We start from the raw sequence: 21,737 nt of genomic DNA, 5'->3' as shown, positions 1-21,737 counted from the left end.
CAGGAGCTACATTCTCCAGACCCACCCTTGTAGCTACGTGTGGCCATGTGACCAAATCTCAGAATGAGGGAAAAACTAGTGTGAGAAAGAACAGCAGTAATGCGTTTTTGTTCTGACTAGAGACGTTTGTTCTGGCTTACACATTAACAGACGTTAATATACCTTTCTCCTCACTGTTTATTTCCCCTTTCAAAAGCTCAACACAGGTGACCATGAAGCTCTAGGAGATGCCAGCACTAGAAGACGGAAAGTATCTGAATCCCATCTCCTCATTGGATGGACAAGAGTCTTTGCCCACCAGCAACATCCATATTGGACTATTATGTGAGTGAGATAATAATTTCTATTGTTTTAAGGCAATAAAAGTTGCCTAAATTTCAAGTTTATTTGCTGTAACAACTTACATTTTCTTAAGCAGTAGAGAAGGAACATAGACAATAATTTAATGCTTTGTCAAAAGTGCAGAAATCTAAATAACTTTTAAGCGATTACAAAAATGTACAATTATGTACACTTTGGGGCTGGCACTTAGAAAAATAATGAATAAATATGCACAGAAATAAAAATGTATAGTTTGTTAAATAGGAAAGATTATAAACATATCTTTATCTTATTAAATTTGAATTTTTAAAAGATAACACGTAATCTGTTTAAAAGTGAAAAAATACACTTGAATAAAATTTCAACCTAAAACATTTTAGTTATCACTGAAAATTTTACCTGTGTAGATCTACTCATTAACCCACCAATATGCCCCCCAAAATGCAGTAATGCTGGACACTGTAGATAACTCTAGTTGAGAGAATTCTGAAAAGAAACAAGTGCTGGAGGAGACGGAGGAGAACGAGTGATAAGGCTTCTAAGATAAGAAAAGGAAAATCATGAAGATATTTGTGTACCACAGGAGTGCTCACCAAAAGGGGACCTCAGCAGAAGAGGATTTAAATAATCAAGGGGCTAAGATGACCTGCTCCGTCAGTACCAGTCAGCCTCTTTCCCCAGCCACCCCTATCATTGTCCAATGGGCTTGTGAATACAGTGGCCAATGATGGCAAGGACAGAGGTCAAGCATGGGCTCACCACATGGACCTCTACACACTGAGGCCAACATGGCTGCATCTACCACTGAGGACTCCATCTGCCCCCAGCAGAGACCAACCCTCAGTCCAGTCTCCACCTGTGTTCATATCACCTTCTCTGTGTGTCTGTGTTCTCCTCTTTTGTGAATTCTCCCTCTCCCAATTCAGTTCAGTTCAGTTCAGTCATTCAGTCATGTCTAACTCTTTGCGACCACATGGAGTGCAGTATACCAGGCTTCCCTGTCCATCACCAACTCCTGGAGCTTGCTCAAACTCATGTCCACTGCATTGGTGATGCCATCCAACAATATCATCTTCTGTCATGCCCTTCTCCTCCTGCCTTCAATCCTTCCCATCATTAGGGTCTTTTCAAAGGAGTCAGTTCTTCTCATCAGGTGGCCAAAGTATTGGAGTTTCAGCTTCAGCATCAGTCCTTCCAATAAATATTCGGGACTGATTGCCTTTAGGATTGACTGACCAGATCTCCTTGCAGTCCAACGGACTCTCGAAAGTCTTCTCCAACACCACAGTTCAAAAGCATCAATTCTTCAGCACTCAGCTTTCTTTATAGTCCAACTCTCACATCCATACATGACTATGGAAAAACCATAGCTTTGACTAGATGGATCTTTGTGGGCAAGGTACTGTCTCTGGTTTTTAATATGCTGTCTAGGTTGGTCATAGCTTTTCTTCCAAGGAGCAAGCATCTTTTAATTTCATGGCTGCAGTCACCATCTGCAGTGATTTTGGAGCCCAAGAAAATAGTCTGCCATGTTTCCATCATGTCCCCATCTACTTGCCACGAGGTGACACAATTGGATGCCATGATCTCAGTGTTTTGAATGTTGAGTTTTAAGCCAGCTTTTTCACTCTTCTCTTTCACTTTCATCACAGGCTCTTTAGTTCCTCTTTGCTTTCTGCCATAAGGGTGTGTCATTTTCATACCTGAGGTTATTGTTATTTCTCCTTGATTCCAGCTTGTGCTTCATCCAGTCCAGCATTTTGCATGATGTGCTCTGAATATATGTTAAATAAGCAAGGTGACAATATACAGCCTTGATGTACTCCTTTCCCAATTTGGAACCAGGGCAAATGTCATCAGAAAAGCTATGGCTTTCAAGATCTAATAACTGGTTAAAGAAATATAACCTTTGGAAGCCCTGTTACATAAAGAAAAAGCACCCAAAAAGTTAAAAGATCTAGATTTAAGTCTTGGCTTTACCCTTGATCTAAGGCAAATCATGTAATTTCTCTGAGGCTCGGGGTCTTCATCTGCAAAGTCAAGAAGGTTCAGAGTCATGAAAAGTTACTGAAGATGGGATTATATAAACCCTTTATGAGCTTCAACACGACACAAATCATGCTATTGCCTTACCCAAATTGTCTCCCCTCCCCATTTAAAATTTAATTTTAGACCTTCAGTTCAGTTCAGTTCAGTCACTCAGTTGTGTCTGACTCTTTGCAACCCCATGAGTTGCAGCACGCCAGGCCTCCCTGTCCATCACCAACTCCCAGAGTTCACTCACGACCTGGGGAGTTCCTCTTTCAGTATGCTATCATTTTGCCTTTTCATACTGATCATGGGGTTCTCAAGGCAAGAATACTGAAGTGGTTTGCCATTCCCTTCTCCAGTGGACCACATTCTGTCAGACCTCTCCACCATGACCCACCCGTCTTGGGTGGCCCCACAGGGCATGGCTTAGTTTCATTGAGTTAGACCAGGCTGTGGTCCATGTGATTAGATTGACTAGTTTTCTGTGATTATGGTTTCAGTGTGTCTGCCCTCTGATGCCCTCTCGCAACACTTAACCATCTTACTTGGGTTTCTCTTACCTTGGACGTGGGGTATCTCTTCATGGCTGCTCCTGCAAAGTACAGCCGCTGATAATCCTTTAAACTACCACTTCCCTTTCAGAAAGTCTTAGAAGTACTATCCTCTGCCAATGTTGCAGACTGCTACCTTGCAAGGAAAAGATGGTCTACTTCCAATACTGGCTTTGGTTTTGTTTACAGCACTGAAGCAGGCAACAGCTGACTTTTACTCACATGTGAAATCCAGTCGCAGCCTGGGGAGGTCTGAGCTGTGTCACTCTGCTGTCCCCTCACTGACCCTCCCAAAGGGGCACTGGAGGAACAGGCGTGCCCACACCATATGGCCTTTCTTTTGTTTGTTTTGTTATCAATTTTATTCCATCCTTCTTCAATGCTCCACGTGATGATTTCATGTTCCCATGCTGAACAAGTTTATTTACTAAAATCTTTGTACAAGAATTGAATTCTTTAAGGGATGAAATCTATCTCAAAAAACAGCCAGAACAACTATCTTAACAATTATATACTTCAACTAGAATTTGTTTTCCTGTTAAGTGATATTGCTTTATTTTATTTTGAGATTAGCCTTGACACTTAACAGGATACATTTTTCATTAATTCTTTTTTTAACACGTTTAACAAGTTCCTGTAAGTGAAGAGGCATTTCAATAACATGGTTGGCTTGTCTTTCAATTTGCAAAATCCTATTGTTAAAGTGACATTCTAGGCCTCACTTAATGGATTATTAACTCTTAGTAAGAATTTTGGAGGCCTTTTCTACAGAAATCAAACACATTTCAGAGTTTCTTGTAAACTGAGGATTCTCTGAACTGTATATGATAATGTCTGTGTTTGGCTGGAAGAAGAGAAATCCCACCCAGCCCTGCACCAACCTGGGTGGGCCTTACTGCCCTTGAGAAAGACATCTTTCAGTTCCACCAGGAAAGGGGGCAAAGCAGACCCGAGTCACTGTCACTTGCACATGCACATAAAGGCACACAGACACAGGTCCCAGGATCCACGGGTAGCCATGAGAACACTGTCACACAGGCGCCTGCAGACACACATGTGAGGTACACACTTCCCCAGACACACAGATGCATAGAGCCAGCACGAACTTGCTGTCACCCCGTCTTCTAAATGCTTGGGAAAGAGAGAGTGTAGGCAGCAGCCATGTACAATTACAATCAATCATATCCCATGATGCAATTACTTATAATCCCTCTGAGTCTATTCTTCTAGATGCCAATGTCTTCCACCAACTCTTAAATCTCACCTAGATTACATCACTGTTTACTCCACCCATGAATGGGCACAGCAAGTACCTCAGGAATCGATATGCCCCTCCACACACCAAAGACCAGTGTCCTGAGAAAGAGAAATATATCAAGCTTTCTCCCAGCATGTCCATACTTTACACCATGTGCTATATACAACGAATTATTTAACTCATTTTATTTCTGATGGCTCCCTCTTTTCAGAATACTAACAACTACTCTCAATTAGATTTAGTACGAGTTCAGTTTCTAATTAACTCAAGATTAAAGTCCTAGAGAGCAGCAATATATAATTTAAACCCTGGGGCTGAAATCTCAGAGTAGATGCAGAATTTTGATTCCAAATGATTATTCCCCAGCAACATAACACTAATGAAAGCAGGATTGTTTTCATGTGTAAACTCCCATAAATAAGACTTCCCCTTTATGATTTCCTTTTAACTTTAAATGAGTCATAAAAAAAAAAGAGTCCCAGAGAGAGAAAAGAAAAAGTAAGCATGACATTCTTCAGTATCCTCTGTTCACTATGTCACATCCCTGTAATTCTCAAAGTGAATCAGAGAGAGTTAAAGAGCACACTAAACAGAAACTTTCTTGATGGTTCACAGAGAGTGCTGTTCAGGACCACACAGCCACCACGACATCCACCTACGAAGTGCATGGAAAGTCATAAACACAAAGATGCCTGTTTCTCATCTTCTTGGTTAAACAAAAAACAAAAGCCATGAAGGAAACCCAAAGCCAAACTGCCATGGATGGCAGGGCTTCAGGCTCTTGTCCCAGGTGTCAGAGATGAGTGCCAGCCCCTGACCAGTGCTGCACATGAGTAAGTAGGAGATGGTGAAGTGGAATTTTGAGAAATAACAAACTCAAGACATGGATGTGGTTATCCAAACATCAAGGGACTTCTCCATTTGCACATGGATAATTGTGCAGTTATACATTTTGCTACAGGGAGACCAGATGGAAGCAACGGAGCTCATCCTCAGCTGCCTGTTGCCCTGAAGTCTTGACACACACACCTAGGGGCCAGAAGGAGAGATGAGCTCTCATTAGATCCAAACCAAGATGGGTTTCACATTCAATTCCCAACCTCTCAACAGGTGTAGAAAAGTCACAGGTATCTGCAAGTTTGGCCCAAGTTCTGTTCCTCAATTAGTCCACCAATTCTCAAGGTCTCCCTGAGCAGATAGCAAGCTTTCCTTAAGTACAAAACGGGGGCAATGAAACTGAAGCTTATGTTCCTACTGGTAATTAGGTGCTTGGAAGATACTGAACTCTACCTTAAGATAGAGGACATGGCTCACTGAAATCAAAAAGGGCCTATCTGCTGCCGCTTTTCAAAGTGATCAAGCCAACTGGATACCTGGATAAGAACTATTGGATCTATCCAGGTCAACAAGGCAGAGTTGAGCGCCCTGAGATAAACTGAGATTTTGGTATTCAATGGGAAATGATGTAAAAACAGATTTGCCACCTACCGACTATATGACTTTAGAAAAGATTCTGAAATCTCTGTATTTCAGTTTTGTTATCTAAAAGATGTAGGGTGAAAGATAGCAACAAAGCCAAACTCCGTGGCTTCAGTGTCTGGCACCCAAAAAATCCTTGATGTATTTCCTTCGTCTTTCTTGCTGTTATCATTTCTTAATTCTTAATTATGAATTTCTAATTCACAGTAATTGAACACATTTGATGTTTTACTACCCTGCATTTTTAAATCATATATATATATATATATATATATATGACATTTGAAGAAGTGAAGTGAAGTGAAAGTCACTCAGTCACGTCTAACTTTTTGCTACTCCACGGGCTATACAGTCCATGGAATTCTCCAGGCCAGAATATGGGAGTGGGTAGCCATTCCCTTCTCCAGGGGATCTTCTCAACCCAGGGACTGAACCCAGGTCTCTCACATTGTAGGCATATTCTTTGCCAGCTGAGCCACAAGGGAAGCCCTATATGACATTTATATATTTTATATGTGACATTTATACATATATGACAAATACATATGTGGAATATAAGACATTGAGGAATTATTCATTAGAAGAAAGTAAAATCATCTGTAAATCTAAAAGTGATTACAGTAAACATTTCAGTGTCTACCTTTTGTCCATGTGTCTTTGTGTATCCCCTTCTCTCTTTCATTTACATAGTTATATATTTTTACAAAAGGGAAAGACGTAGCCAACATTTTTCACTTAATGCATCTACTCCTTCAGTGGAGCCTCTCTCTCTCTGTCACTGGATATTTTTCCACAACATTATTTTAGTGCTGTATAGTCTTCCATTATTTAAAGGTACCATGGTTTACTGACCAATATAAATGTGCTCTTTTAGCTAAATTTTTATATGTAAATAGGAAAAGGAGTATGTTAAGGCTGTATATTTCACCCTGCTTATTTAACTGATATGCAGAGTACATCATGAAAAATGCTGGGCTGGAAGAAGCATAAGCTGAAATCAAGATTGCCAGGAGAAATGTCAATAACCTTCAGATATGCAGATGACACCACCCTCATGGCAGAAAGTGAAGAGGAACTAAAAAGCCTCTTGATGAAAGTGAAAGAGGACAGTGAAAAAGCTGGCTTAAAGCTCAACATTCAGAAAACGAAGATCATGGCATCTGGTCCCATCACTTCATGGGAAATAGATGGGGAAACAGTGGAAACAGTGTCAGACTTTATTTTTTTTGCCTCCGGAATCACTGCAGATGGTGATTGCAGCCATGAAATTAAAAGACGCTTACTCCTTGGAAGGAAAGTTATGACCAACCTAGATAGCATATTCAAAAGCAGAGACATTACTTTGCCAACAAAGGTCCGTCTAGTCAAGGCTATGGTTTTTCCAGTAGTCATGTATGGATGTGAGAGTTGGACTATAAAGAAAGCTGAGCGCCAAAGAATTGGTGCTTTTGAACTGTGGTGTTAGAGAAGACTCTTGAGAGTCCCCTGGACTGCAAGGACATCCAATCAGTCCATCCTAAAGATCAGTCCTGGGTGTTCACTGGAAGGACTGATGCTGAAGCTGAAACTCAAATACTTTGGCCACCTCATGTGAAGAGTTGACTCATTGGAAAAGATCCTGATGCTGGGAGGGATTGGGGGCAGGAGGAGAAGGGGACAACAGAGGATTAGATGGATGGATGGATGTTATCACCAACTCGACGGACATGAGTTCGGGTGAACTCCGGGAGTTGGTGATGGACAGGGAGGCCCGGCGTGCTGCGATTCAGTGGTGTCGCAGAGTCGGACACCACTGAGCAACTGAACTGAACTGAACTGAAAAAATGTTTGAGGAGTAACTCACACTATGGAATAAATTAAACTGAAAGTAGCTTGCTACTAATTAAACAGAAAAATATTTGTGTCAATGGGATTCTCCATGCAAGAATACTGAAGTGGGTAGCCATTCTCTTCTCCAGGGGATCTTCCTGACCCAGGGATTAAACCCAGGTCTCCTGTACTGCAGGTAGATTCTTTAATGTCTGAGCCACCAAGGAAGCCCCTATAACATGTCTACAATCTGCACAAGTGAAATGTCTTCTTTCTTCTTTAACCACCAAACCTCCTCACTGAAAAACTGCTGAAGTCCATGATGAGGAGTGAAAGGACCATGTCTGTATCCTTGTCTTGGCCCAGATCTTCTTTCATTGACCCATCTATGCCTCTGACTTGCACCATCCACTTGTATGTCCCATTCCAGGCTGCTAACCTACCTCTGTTGCTGAGCTCACAGTAGAAAGCTGTCCATGCAAGATTAGTTCTTGACTAGAATAGCAAGATTTATATTACTTATGTTTCTTACTAGCAGTCCATCCAGCTCTAGCACAAATTCTATTTATTACCACAGAAACATAGGGCATTCGGGAACATTTAATCACTTCCTTCAACTCTGTGCTGTCTTCAGATATTTCTGACATCTGGGACTCTGCTCCACACTCTCCTTGAATATACCCAGGGAAGAAGATGTATCTTTGGGGATAGGGTGTCCCAGGCACATATACACACATATAAGCTACTTGATAAACTATATAAATGCTTAAGAATACTTTCCATTTGGAACCTTTATAGGTAGACAGAAATATATATGTGTGTGTGTGTGTATGTGTGTGCATATATATATATATATACACATAAATATTTGTTTCATATATATAATACTCACCCAAAACTCAGTATTTTTGGCATTTTTATAAATAGTGTATTATTCTACACATATTCTGGTATATGTATATATTTTTTCCCAGAAAAACCTCAGTCTCTCTTTATAGCTATGCTCTAGTCTCTCCTTATAGCTATGAATAGTTGTCACAGTCAATTAAAATACAAATATGTGGATCTTTAAATAAATTCCATAAGACCAATATCTGGTTGGGAAGTAATTACTGTCCATTTGCTAAATGACTCCATCCGTTCTACTATTTTCCAATGAACTAAAGACCTCTGGCAATCATAGATTTACAACTCAGCAAGATTAAACAATTTATTGTTATTTATGACAGCAAAGCTGGGTCTTCTGTATTATATTCCACATTAGCATCTGTCACTTTACATTTGGGAGATCCTGTCCAAAAAAAGATTATGCCTCCTAACCAAACATTCAGCAGGACTGCAGGAACAGGCACCCTGACAAACATCCTGACAAAATACTTTAAAGCATCACTAGAGCTTGCAGCTGTGCGTTTTCAGACGGCTCAGCAGATGAGCATGGAGTTTCTTAGCCTCTGTTCAGTCTGTTCCTCTCAGTAATCTCTCACATGGTCCAGTCCATTAGGCTTTAAAATCCTCATGAAATGAACAGATTAAGGTCTGGCCTCAGTGGAGCAGGGATAGAGGGGGTGGGTCTGCTCTTAGCACAGTCTAAGCCTCAGAAAGATTTTAGATTGAAAAGCGTAGCATTGACTCAGCTGATTCATAACAGGAAATAATGCACAGATCATGCAAAAAACAAGGCTTGTATGTTGAGTTACAGTCTATGCCAGAGCAGCTGCTGCCACCTCAAGTACCGTGACAGGATGCATGTGCATGTGTATTTGTGTGTGCGTGTGTGTGTGTGTGTGTGTGTGAGCGGGGAGAGGATCATGACTTAAGCAGTTGCCTCCCAAGCCTTAGGCAGCAGCCTGCAGAAATGCCAAAAGCCTTGCCTATGGAACTGTGATCAACAGGCACCTTCTATCAGTAAGGCTGCTGCTGCTACTGCTAGTAAGTCACTTCAGTTGTGTCCGACTCTGTGCGACCCCATAGACAGCAGCCCACCAGGCTCCCCCGTCCCTGGGATTCTCCAGGCAAGAACACTGGAGTGGGCTGCCATTTCCTTCTCCAATCAGTAAGGCTACTCAGCATAAAAAGCACATATGCACACGTCCTTCTTTTATTTTAACTGGAGGAATAGTTTGGTTTTAATTCAGTCATATGAATCAATAAATAATTGATAATAATCCATTACCTCATTCAATCCTCCCAAAACCCCTGGAAGATGTGGGAGGAAGTATTATGACATTCCCTAGTTTTATAAATGAGGAAACAAACCCCAGAAACCTAGGCAACTTCCCCACAGTCATACATGTTGCAAATAGTAGTACCATGATTCTAATTCAGAGCATCTCCTTTCTTCACTGTTTTTTAGGGATGTGTTTAACTATAAAAGCAATGCATACATATGTGTGTAATTACTTAATAAAGAGACATATATGAAGTAGAAAGGTAAAGGATTCCTCTCCCCCCACCACACACCTTCATGCCCTAGATATATTCACTGTTAACTGTTGGCAGTATGTTCCTCCGACCCTACTTTATATACCTAATTATATATACATAAGTAGGATCATGCTACATCATGCTACACATGATCTTCTACTAATTGCTGTATTTCACTTTAACAAACTATAATCTACATCTTTCTCATGTCTCATATAGACCCACTTCTTTTGTTTATGGATACTAATGCATTTCTGGTATGGTTGTGTCATAAATTATGTACCTGCTCTCTACTGCTAAACATATAATCTGTTTTCAAGTTTTCCTTAGCAAAATGCTGCAGTGAATATTCTTGTACATTAATGTTTCCACATTTGTATTAGAAAATTTATAGGATGGATTCTTAAATTAAGGGATTCCTAGATAATTGGACAAGTATTCTGTTAATTTAGATACATACTGCCCAACCGCCTAACAAAGAAGTTGTAGCAATTCAACTGAACAAACATGACAATTTTCCAACATCTATGCCAGCTCTGAGTATTTTCTATTTTTTTTTCAAATTAATGGATTGTTTTTATTTATATTTCTTTGGTTACTAATGACACTGATCATCTTTTCCTACATTTGTAGTTGTTGACAATATTTCTTATAAATTGTTTGAATTTTTATTAATTTCAGAAAGCATTTCGTATATTATGATACTAGCCATTTGCTGTAAAACTCTCCTCCCAACATTCTGTGGGGTCTTTCGTCAAGTAGGATAAACTCTGGTACTATGATTTCAAATTCCTTTCTCTTTTCCATTGTAAATGTCTTAAATACAAAGCCAGATAGCCCTAGTTAGCAAACCAGATTCTCACTAGAGGAAAACAACTGAAAGGCAATAATTGTTCTATTTGTACAAAATACCTATTAGTAGAGACTTGGAAAAGGAAAGAAAATTGTGACCTTATGCCAAGAAAAAAACGTCTTTGGGGACTGAATATTCCTAAAAAACACAGGCATTACTCCAAAATTTGATGTCACTAACAATGTAGGAGATGAAAGATATTTAAAGACTCAGAAAATGTGGGCTTTAACAAGTCTTGTGTATATCCTAGATATCCTCTTATTCATAACTAATGTGAGTCAAGTCAGATGAAAGAGCCCAAAACTTTCCCTTTGGCTATGCAAATATAAACAGTAAAGGCATACTGGCCAAATCTTGAGTATTTGCAATTAGCTGTCAAGGCTGTACACTAACAAAGGACATTGCAGTACTAGCTTTCTACCTTCAATTTAAAGATCCCTGGGCAATATAGATCTTTTTTGTTTGTTTGTTTGTTTGTTTTGCTGCCTATTATTCTCAAATAATCATATTCAAATCTTATTACAGTGTTCGTTCATGTCACTGTTGTCTAATGGAAGAGTGGCCAAGGCCCAAAAGATGAAGGTTAAGGTTGCTAAAGCCAATACCTCTGCTTAGATTCCCCCAAAATAGGTTCCAACTTCTATTCCTCAAGGCTGTACAGAAACTAACAAACTTCCAGAGTTCACAAAGTGAACAGATGTTTTACAGAAAAATTTTAGGGTAAGTTTCAAGCATAATGCTGCTGATATGTATTTGTCTTTTCAACAAACATCATTATGTTTTATCACAAGATTTAATAAAGCAGCTTAGTTAAAAATGCCATCTGGGTCTCTGGACACATTAAACAAAGCTTAAAATAACCCACCCCAGCAACTGGGAGGGCCCAGCTGTTCTCAAAACCTCTCCTACTCCTTTTACTTCCTCATAAAAAAGTAAATGAGGACTTAAGGCTACAAGAGTAAAGAATGAACTGACCCAAACAGGGAGATGGGTGGAACCAAGGGCTCCCTAAAACTTGCTATTGCTTATATAATAGATCTCCTATTTCCACAATTCTGGGAGGAAGATTTGGGAAGGGAAGCAAGATAAAGTTACGGTGGGTCCTTTAGGCTTTTCTAATGTACTACACACCAGTCCTTCCTAATGTCTGAGCCATAGTAGGCCATTCCATTCACCTATTCTGGAGTTGGCACGAGTAGAAAATACAGAGCAATCGCTGTCCAGTTCTTTTCCCTTCTAGAGACAGGACCTGGAGCCGGCCATGCCCAGCTTTCCAGATCCATTTCAGGAAGGAAGCCTTCATGTTGAAGCACATGCTTCCCTCTCTTGCTTCTTGCTTCTTTCCTCCTTACTTGCCACCCACCACCACATCCCAATCTGCTTCTCTTCCAAATGAATGTTCCTTGTCTTTGGCACCAAACCAAGATTTGTTCCTCAGACAGTTCTCATAATTGGCCAAGGTTCATATATTCTTATTCACTGCAGCAAATACCTCTTTAGGATCTATTGGAATCAAATACAATCTGTGACAGTATCTATCCAGAGAGCACACCCAAGTCCCTTGCTGACCCAGCATTCCTCATATTCACTTTATTTTCTACCTCTAAAAGATTTCACAAGACATTGAGAAGCTCTTTAATTCTGTAAGCTGCACTGCAGGCCAATATTACAATCATTAATGCTGACCATCATGTGGCCAGTACAGTGCATGACTAGCCAAAAAATGGATTTTCTCTTGGCTAAATCTTGTAACAGAGCTCTACATTGTTTCAGTTCATACATAGAGTCAAATTAGTACATGAGATGTATTCAGTTGACTATAATAATGCTCCCCTGCATTTCTTAGTTTTGTGGATGTTACAAAATGTTTTCATAAGCAGTGCTTCATTTGATTCCCAGGATAATTCAGAAATGCCGTCATATACAGTTTATAGATGAGAAAACAAATGGTTCCTAGGTATGTCAAGAGGCTCAAGCTTTGGACTGCAACTTGTTTGGCAGAGCTAGAAAATGAGGCAAGCCTTCCAGCTGCTGATTCAGTGTTTTCTCTACCATACCTCATGCCTCCTGGGCTAAAGTCAAAAGAGAGTGTGGTTATCATATGAAGAAATCAGGTTTGGGTTTGCCAATTCTGTATCTGTAGTATTTGATGGGGCTTCCCTCGTAACTCAGCTGCTAAAGAATCCGCTTGCCATGCAGAAGTAATATTTCTGGGTTGGGAAGATTCCCCTGGAGGAGGGCATGGCAACCCACTCCAGTATTCCTGCCTGGAGACTCCCCATGGACAGAGCAGCCTGGTGGGCTACTATCCACAGGGTGGCAAAGAGTCAGACACGACTGAGCGACTAAGCACAGCACAGCACAGCACAGGACTTGGTGACCTACTTTTATTTCATTTAATCAATAGCTGCTGTAACAATCTGGCTCCATGAAACACACACATACATTTAAAATGCTAAGTTACAGAACTGTGCTGTCTAGTACGGTAGCTACTAGCCACTTGTGGCTAAGTTGAAATCTTAATTAATTAAATTAAATGTAAAATTTGGTTCTTTAGCAGCATCAGCTACATTTCAAGTATTCAACAGTGAAGTGTCCTAGTTGGCTAAGACAGTGCAGATTTCAGAACATGCCCATTCTCACAGTAAGTTCTATTACACAGTGCTGATATACAATATCATCTTAGAGAAAGAAGACTTTAGAAAAAGTCAGAAACATCTTAAGGCAGGCACCGTGCTGTCATCTGTTCAATATTAAAGACAGTTTAGGACTAAAAAAGAAGAATGTAACAAAGAGGAGAAGATAGACAGGTGGTCTTAGCCATTGATGGACCTACCCAGGGAAGGGCAAAGGCATTCTTATAGCCTAATATTATGATCCATTTAGCTTTTCAACTCTTCAAGACATTAGAATAAGTTGATACATAGAGGATCTAAACCCCTGAGGAGTATCTAAAGCAGTTGGAAATAGAAATAGGATAAAAATAAACTCGTTACAAACCAAGTTTAATCACACTTCATTTAAATAACACTATTTACTCCATGTACTTAGTTTTCTATAGTTTGTTTTTTGCTCTATATAGCAGGACATAATCTTTGAAGGGGGATTTAAATACTTCTGGAGATTTTTCAGAAAAATTCACATAGCCCCATAAAAACTACTGTAAAAAGGTAGTTTCTTTACATTTTTCATTAACCTATTCAAATTAATTATATAAAAATCCAACAATCTATTTATGTTACTGCTTAGTCGCTAAGTTGTATCTGACTCTATTGCAAACCATGTACTGTAGCCCACCAGGCTCTTCTGTCTATGGGATTTCCCAGTTAAGAATACTGGAACGGGTTGCTATTTCCTTCTTCAGAGGATCTTCCTGACCTAGGGATCTAACCAGCGTCTTCTACATTGGAAGGAACATACTTTACCACTGAGCCACCAGGGAAGCTCCATTATATTCAAAAAAACAACAAAAAAACAAAGTTCATACCAATGGAGGTGGCTATTTCAATGAACTCTTACTCTGAAAATTGGTAATTAAAAAAAAGAGAGGGAAATAAACACACATTCTGTCTTTCATAAGGAACTATATTACAGGATAATCAAAGAGCCCACTAGTGAGAAAAATACCCAGTTTATAGAAAAATGTCAGCTAAAACATACAAATGGAATTAGAGAATTTGAAACTCATCATTTTGAAATCTCTAATGAAATAATCAGTTCAAGTCAGTAACATTAATGAATGCTAAAACAATCGGGTAAAAGTTGATAAGGAATTGAATATTCACATGGTATGAATTAACCCCATAGGCTACTGCTAGTCCCAAAGGGGAAAATAATGGACCATACCACCATATCTCTATAATCATCTCAGAATCACGAATGATGAAGCAACCAGAGATTATGTTTCCTTGTATTATGCAACTGAATACACACCATTGCCATGAAATAATCTTGCAAAAAGAAAATATTAAACCTGAATCTAATTAAGCCTCTAGACTGATTTCTAGTTCTCACACACACACACACACATACACAGAGGAAACGGAATAAAAAGGTAAATGACACCATAAAGAATTAATCATAAAATTCCAGAAAGGAAGTGGAGGAGGCATTTTATAGAAAGACAACCGACCTAGTCTCTTCAAGTCAGTTTCATTAACAAAATGAAAATAAAGAGGTAGGTACTTTATTTTGATTCATTGGAAAAGACTTTGATGCTGGGAGGGATTGGGGGCAGGAGGAGAAGGGGACGACAGAGGATGAGATGGCTGGATGGCATCTCTGACTCGATGGACGTGAATCTGAGTGAATTCAGGGAGTTGGTGATGGACAGGGAGGCCTGGCATGCTGTGATTCATGGGGTTCCAAAGAGTCGGACACGACTGAGCGACTGAACTGAACTGAAGACAAATGTAATGTGTGTTCCTTGATTATAAGAAACAAGTTTGAACAAATCAGGTATAAAAGACGTTTCAGAATAACTGAGGAAATCTGAAGGTAGATTGGGTCATAACTAATATGTAGAAATATTTTTTAAATTTTGTTTGGGATGTTAATGATATTGTAGTGAAGTGAAAGTCACTCAGCCATGTCTGACTCTTTGCAATCCCATGGACTATACAGTCCATGGAATTCTCCAGGCCAGAATACTGGAGTGGGTAGCCTTTCCCTTCTCCGGGGGATCTTTCCAACCCAGGGATCAAAGCCAGGTCTCCTGCATTGCAGTGGGATTCTTTACCAGGTGAGCCACAAGGGAAGCCCTAACGATATTATAACTATCAAGTAAAATGTTCTTCTTTTTTAGAGATTCATACTGAAGAACTTGTGGGTAAAATTTCATTTTTTAAATATACTTTAGCCCCTCAAAAAGATGAATCAAATATAGAAAAACGTGAACAATCCAGGACAGGAGTATGTGGATGTCGTAATCTATTCTCTCCACTTTGCTGAAAGCTTATAAATTTTAATAGCTTTATTACAAAAATTCCTTAAATCTCAAATTGTACAGGTATTTGTCCAATACATTTCAAACTCTATGAGATATTAAAACATTAACAGTGTAGTTTTACCTTCAAAAGATTGAAGGCAAAAGGAAAAGGGAATGGCAGAGGATGAGATGGCTAGATGGCATCACTGACTTAATGAACATGAATTTGAGCAAATTCCAGGAGACAGTGAGGGACAGGGGAGCCTGGCATGCTGCAGTTCATGGGGTTGCAAAGAGCCACATATGACTTAGCAGCTGAACAACAAGAAGTGCATTTACCATTTTAGAAATTCTGAAAACTTCTGTTTTCATCCAGAAACTATATGATCAAAGAGCAAGTATCATTTTTCATAGAAAATGTGCTTTGTAAACTTAACTTTTTCTATTAAAATCAAGATTTTCCAGACAGAGAGAATGCAGCCCACCTGGTCAGATTCAAGTCAGTTCAAAGAGAATAAATCTACATTCTACTATTTTTCTAGGTAGTTTATGAATATCCAATGGGAAATAAAAAATGGCCAAAGTATTTGGAATCATAAGTTCCCTATTCCTGAGTATAGTCAGCAAGTCAAGTCAGGAGGTAAGTGTATCCCCACCAATTTGCAATCACGCAAGACCAATTTTGCTTACAGTGGTCCCTTTAAACAACCTTTCTCCTGAAGCCAGGCTTCTGATTTTCCACTTTGCTTTATCAAAAGCTCCAAAGAAGGTGAACAAAATGAGGAAAAGATTGGAAAAAATTGGTTGTTTGAAATCTTGATAAAGTCAACCATCCCTTTCCCCCATCCCCATCCATCCTAGAAGTAATACTTTCAGATTATTTAAGAGATGGTGCTTCTGTGTGGACTTTAGTTTGTCATTCTTTCCTTCATAACTGCTAGATTAAACTTGACTCTATTTTAGGCATATATATTAACATATGCTATCTCCTAAAATTAACTCCATTCTTAAAGTTAATGTGTATCTATCAGAGAAGACGCACTGAAGAGACTGAAGCGTCCTTAGGGCAAAGTGTGCCAATAAATAATACAGCATAATAACAATTTGCCCATGCAAATCACCAACCGTAGCTTCAAAACTATCCAGACCCATAATAAATACTGGACAGGCTACGTTTCTCTTCTTAGGAAAACTGGCCCAGGAAGGAGTATGAAAGCTGCCACAGCTCTTCCAAGGCTCATTATTCTCCATCATTCCATGGGAACAGCTTTGTCAGACAAGAGTAAAAGACTATTTGTCAACCTCTCTCCAACTGTCTGATTCAAGCCAACTTTCATCAATCCCAAGTGAGGAGCCAGAGAGAAATACAAGTCTTGTATCTTCAGCAGCAGCATCTGCTGGGGTTAGAGATCACAACTCCACAACCCAATGGGCTCCCAGTCCCCTCACCCCCACTTCTACCCAAACCAGGCCCTGTTTTCCCAACTGCTTTTTGGTTATTAAAAAAAAAAATCCTCTTTCCCTATCCTGGAAACACTGAGAAGTGGGAATTATAGTAGATAAATGTAAAGAATAAACAACCTTAGAGCTGTTTTTTTTTTTAAGCAAGACATGAGAAAATTTAAAATGAGTTGGAAAGGAGGGGGGAAGAAATTCAAATGCCAGGTAATTGTTTAGTGTCACTTTTTAAAATGTTCATATTCATTTATACTCATTTATTTAAACCTCTGCAGAGGTTTCCCTTACAGAAAAGTTCTATAGGTGTGGATCTGACTGTATTAAAAAGGCTGAAATTCCTCATTTAGACAATGTTTCCCACAGAAAACTCAGGGACTCTTGAAGTTAGGTATTCCCCCCTTGAAATGCTGCTGGCTTTGGAAAGGAGGAAATCAGGGTATGAGGATATGCCAAAAAGTGCATCAAATTGTAGGACAGGAAGAAAGAGGGGAGAAAGAAAAAAACTCAAGGTCTGAGAATTCAGATAGCGAAAGGAGACTACATAGGTCGTGGGAAAAGGGACAGAATGAAAACTGCAAGGGAGAAGGGGCCTGAAATGTTGTCAACTGTCAAAGGGCATCTAGGAGAGAAATTGGGAATAGCTTTAAGAAAAGCACGGCAAATCTCATTTCCGACCATTTAGATTTTCCTCCGGGGAACTGAGATCCCAGTCTGTATAATTTCAAGTTGACCCCCGCCCCATCCCTTTCCTCGTCAAATCAATTATGAAATAACTCCACAAACCAATGATATTAAAAACCTTCACGCTTGCCAAATATGTCAGAGATAAACACTGTGTGTGTGTGTGTGTGTGTGTGTGTGTGTGTGTGTTTCTGAGCCAACACTACTGTTAAATTTGGCAGAGCCAAGATTTAGAGTGGAAGACTGCAAACAGAATACACGAGTGGTGGGGGTAGAACTATATTGGTAGCTGGAGGGTAGTGAAAGCAATCAGAGCAAATATTTTTAAAGGGCCGAGGAAGAGAAAGTTTAAAAGAACAGCGAGCAGGTGCAGACATGGTCAGAGTCCAGGGAGAGGTGAGGGCGATGTGGCATCCATCGGGATGCCCGGCGGGGCTCAAAGAAAGGCTAGGAACTCTTAAGGCCTTTCAGAGTGGCTAACACAACGTAGCCCAGGCGTCCCTGGTGCGCTGGGGACGCTGAGGGGGAGACAGCGGTGGGGCAAGGGTAAAGGGCCTGGGAGAGCAGCGGAGCTGCTGAGCAGGATGGGGGTCGGGGCTGGCTGGAGGGGAGGGTGGCGGACTCCACGGACAGCGGGTCACTCACCCCGTTGGCCGCAGCCATCTGCACCACGATTTCCGTGGCCGTCCTGCTGAAGTACCTGCCGTCGCTGCCCACCACCATGGTGCAGCCCTGGCGGTCGCGCAGGTCGATGGACGACAGCACGCTCTGGATGAAGTTGGGCAGGTAGTTGCGCTGGCCCTCAAAGAGCCCGGTGGGCCGCCGCAGCCCCCCGCCTCCAGCCGGCCGCTGGTCCTCGTAGGGGGCCGTGGGCACCGTCAGCACCGGGATGGGGCTCCCCTCCATGGCGCCTCCTGGCCGGTCCTGCCGCGGAGCCGGAGGGAATCTGCAGCCCGACGGGGCCCCCACCAGCCTGGCGGTGCGCCCGAGCTCCGCCTCGCGCTGCGGCCCCCTCCGCTGCCGGTCCGCGCCCGGCGCCCTCCCGCCGTGCAGACCGCTCCTCCCTCTGCGCGCGGCCCCTAGCTGCCCCGGCAGAGTTTGGCCTCTACCTTCCAAGAAAGTTTGCTCCCGCCCAACTTCCTCTCTGGCCGGAGAGCTCAATGTGCCCGAAGCTGCTTCTTTCTGCTGGACTCACTTTCAGGGTGTCCCAAAAGTCCCTTCCCAGTGCCAACTACCCTCACTGACTCTAGGACGCCTCCTGGCTGGCCTAACCTGAGCCTTCCCCGGGTGATCGCGTCTCTCCCGCACACTCTCCTTTAGAAAACAGCGGCGGGGTGGGGAGAGTTTGAGCAGGATCGGGGGTCCTCTCCTGCACCCGCAGCCCCTCTCCCCTCCACCTAGCAGTCCTCTCTTCCGGCCTCCCAGGGAATGAGCGGTTCGCAAGCACCAGTTTCTCTTTTGAACAAGGGCAGGGGTGGAGTTGGGAGGGGGCTGAAACCTTTTGCCATCAGAGAACAGCCCCAGCCAAAAATAACCCTGGAAAGGCGAGCTGAGAATTGTTATCTTCTGCCAGTGCTGAAATTGGAGGCTGGGCGCTTCGAATGTGTCTGTGTGTGTACACACACACCCCCACCACTACCATTTGTTGCAGGGAATCACATACTGTCAGGCCCTTCAATCCAGCAGGACCCACCCAGCTATCCACACTTTTCCCCAGGCTGTCTGAAGGCAGCACACTTCTCAGAAAGGAAAAAAAAGTTTTTTGCTTGTTTTTTGTGGTGGTTGCAACAACAGCAACACTGACACACAGATGCCCATTTCCTTATTCTCACCCTCCCACCCTCCCTAGCCCCGCTCCTGCTTAAAAAACAAGCTGTCCCACACTGTACTTGTCCACACTGCTGAGCTCTCACCAGGATCCATTGCTTTCACTGGAAGGAGGGTAAAGCCCTTTGTAAGGTCCTATTAGGGATGAATGAATGAACAAACCCAAACTAAACAAGGACTGGGTACCAAGAACTGGGCTTGTTCCTTTCACAGGCATTCTGGTGGGAAGGGGGCTCAAAGAAGGGGGCCTTCTCTCCATAAAGCCCACCAAAATATCCCAATTCAAGAAATTCCCTGTAGAAAATCAGAGTGAAGAGAAAACAGGTAAAAAGCATAAAGCCCCAAAACAGAAGACACAATTCTTTTTTTTTTTTTTTAACTTTTCGGCCATGCAGCATCTCCCCAGACCAAGGGTCAAATTTGTGCCCCCTGCAGTGGAAGCACAGTGGTTAACTGCTGGACCACCAGGCAAGTTCCAAGAAACAATTCTTATTTTTGTTTCTCTTTTCACCCCCAAAGCATTTTCGCACCCAGTAAAGTCACTAAAATCTCCTGCTACTTCTTCTTCACTAAATATCATCCACTTCCTGGGACTAAGCTCAATTTGCTACAGGATTATAAAGTATTTGATCATAGTAAAATGACTGTGAATAACAGTTCACACTTATGTGCTGTTTTGCACTTTACAAAAGGCTTTGCATCAGTCTTTAGAGACTCAAAATATCTAAAATTAGTAGTAATGGCATTCATATCATTCCCATTTTACAGGTAAGAAAGAAGGCTTTCTGTGAGGTTAAAGGAAGTGGAGAAGATGGCCTACATTCAGTCCAAATTCTTATATGGCCCCTCCCCTTTCTATTAATATCTTTAAAGTGTGAAGTCATTAACTGAATCCTATTGACGGCAAAGATTTTTTGTGTTTGTGGGTGTGGTTATTGTTGTTGTTTTGCGCCCACCCAATCCTCAGGCACCCAAAGTCCATTCCCCTGTAAATTAAAGTTCCTGACTTTATGGTTGAGGGAGCCTTAGCACCAAATAGAATGTCAACCCTTCTATTACAGTGTGGGATTCTTTTAATCACTGTCTAATAACACTTCATTTTGCAGGGAAGCACAGCATCATTCCCAGAACAAGAGAAAGTCGTTAAGTGCTCAGTCCCAGAAAAGACAATCTTCAGACTTGGAGACTTGGCGACTCGGCCCCCAAGCTTCACAGATAACCAGAAGGTCTCCAAGACTCCATCTCTCCGCTCCCAAGGCATGCCTCTCTTTTGACATCACCATCATTCTCTCCTGACACAGCCCAGCTCCTTCCCCAGGGCTGAGGACAAGTCACGTACATCTCAGACAGGACTTTAGAGCTTTACCAGCCTAAAAGCAAGCCTCTTCCCTTGTCTAATCCCCAAAGACTAGAGACTCTGACTGGTCCAGTTTGAGGCAATGCACCCAACCACATAGCAGGAACCCCACAGTGAAAGGGGAAAAAATTCCTCCAAAGTCAGGGGGTGCTGGTCTCCAAAAGGAGGAGAGATTGGCAAACGAACCATAATTGTCCACCACACAATTGAAAATTCCACTGATCAAGTCTTTCAAAAATTTTCTTTTCCCTGAATTCACATAGCACTTGGTATCATTCATAAGGAATGTTCCATGTGCTGCTAAATCTTACAATAGGTTTTCTCTCCTCCACTATATGTGGCTTGGAATAATTCCTTATCTTCTCCTCACTTAAGAATCATTACTGTGAAATGGGGATTATCATAATCCCAACCTCATAAATTGCTGGGAGGATGAAAATATTAGTACAGTGCCTGACAAATAGAAAGGCATTCAATAAATGTTAGATATTCATATTATTGCCAACAATGTATTTGTCATTACGATTAATGTCCTATATAGTAAGAACTACAGTTTATATCTTTATAGACCACCACTGTACTTAAACATCTTTGAGCAAAGGTGATATTATATAAAGTTTGGCTGAATTACTCTGTAGTTTCTGACAATGGAAACTCAAGGTATATAGGATATTTGTCCTTGAAACAGAAAAAAGGGTTTTTGAACTAAAGAAATGTCTTCAAAGTTGCCCCCAATTTTGATCAAGTTAATTCCAATAAAT

General features: G+C 41.3%; 1 protein-coding gene across 1 annotated transcript in view; it reads right to left on the bottom strand.

The window, feature by feature from the left end:
- The window catches only part of PGM5 (phosphoglucomutase 5), a 205,433-nt gene extending 186,128 nt beyond the window's left edge, over window positions 1-19,305 (bottom strand). Inside the window, exon 1 of the mRNA XM_013965963.2 lies at window positions 18,438-19,305. Within this exon, the coding sequence (XP_013821417.1) occupies window positions 18,438-18,698 (261 nt within the window). The 5' untranslated portion in view covers window positions 18,699-19,305. The remainder of the gene's footprint in view (window positions 1-18,437) is intronic.

The sequence above is a fragment of the Capra hircus genome, chromosome 8 (assembly GCF_001704415.2).
Source record: "Capra hircus breed San Clemente chromosome 8, ASM170441v1, whole genome shotgun sequence".
Taxonomy (NCBI): Eukaryota; Metazoa; Chordata; class Mammalia; order Artiodactyla; family Bovidae; genus Capra; species Capra hircus.
The sequence above is the reverse complement of the archived record's forward strand: the minus strand, read 5'-3'. Positions and strand labels throughout refer to the sequence as shown.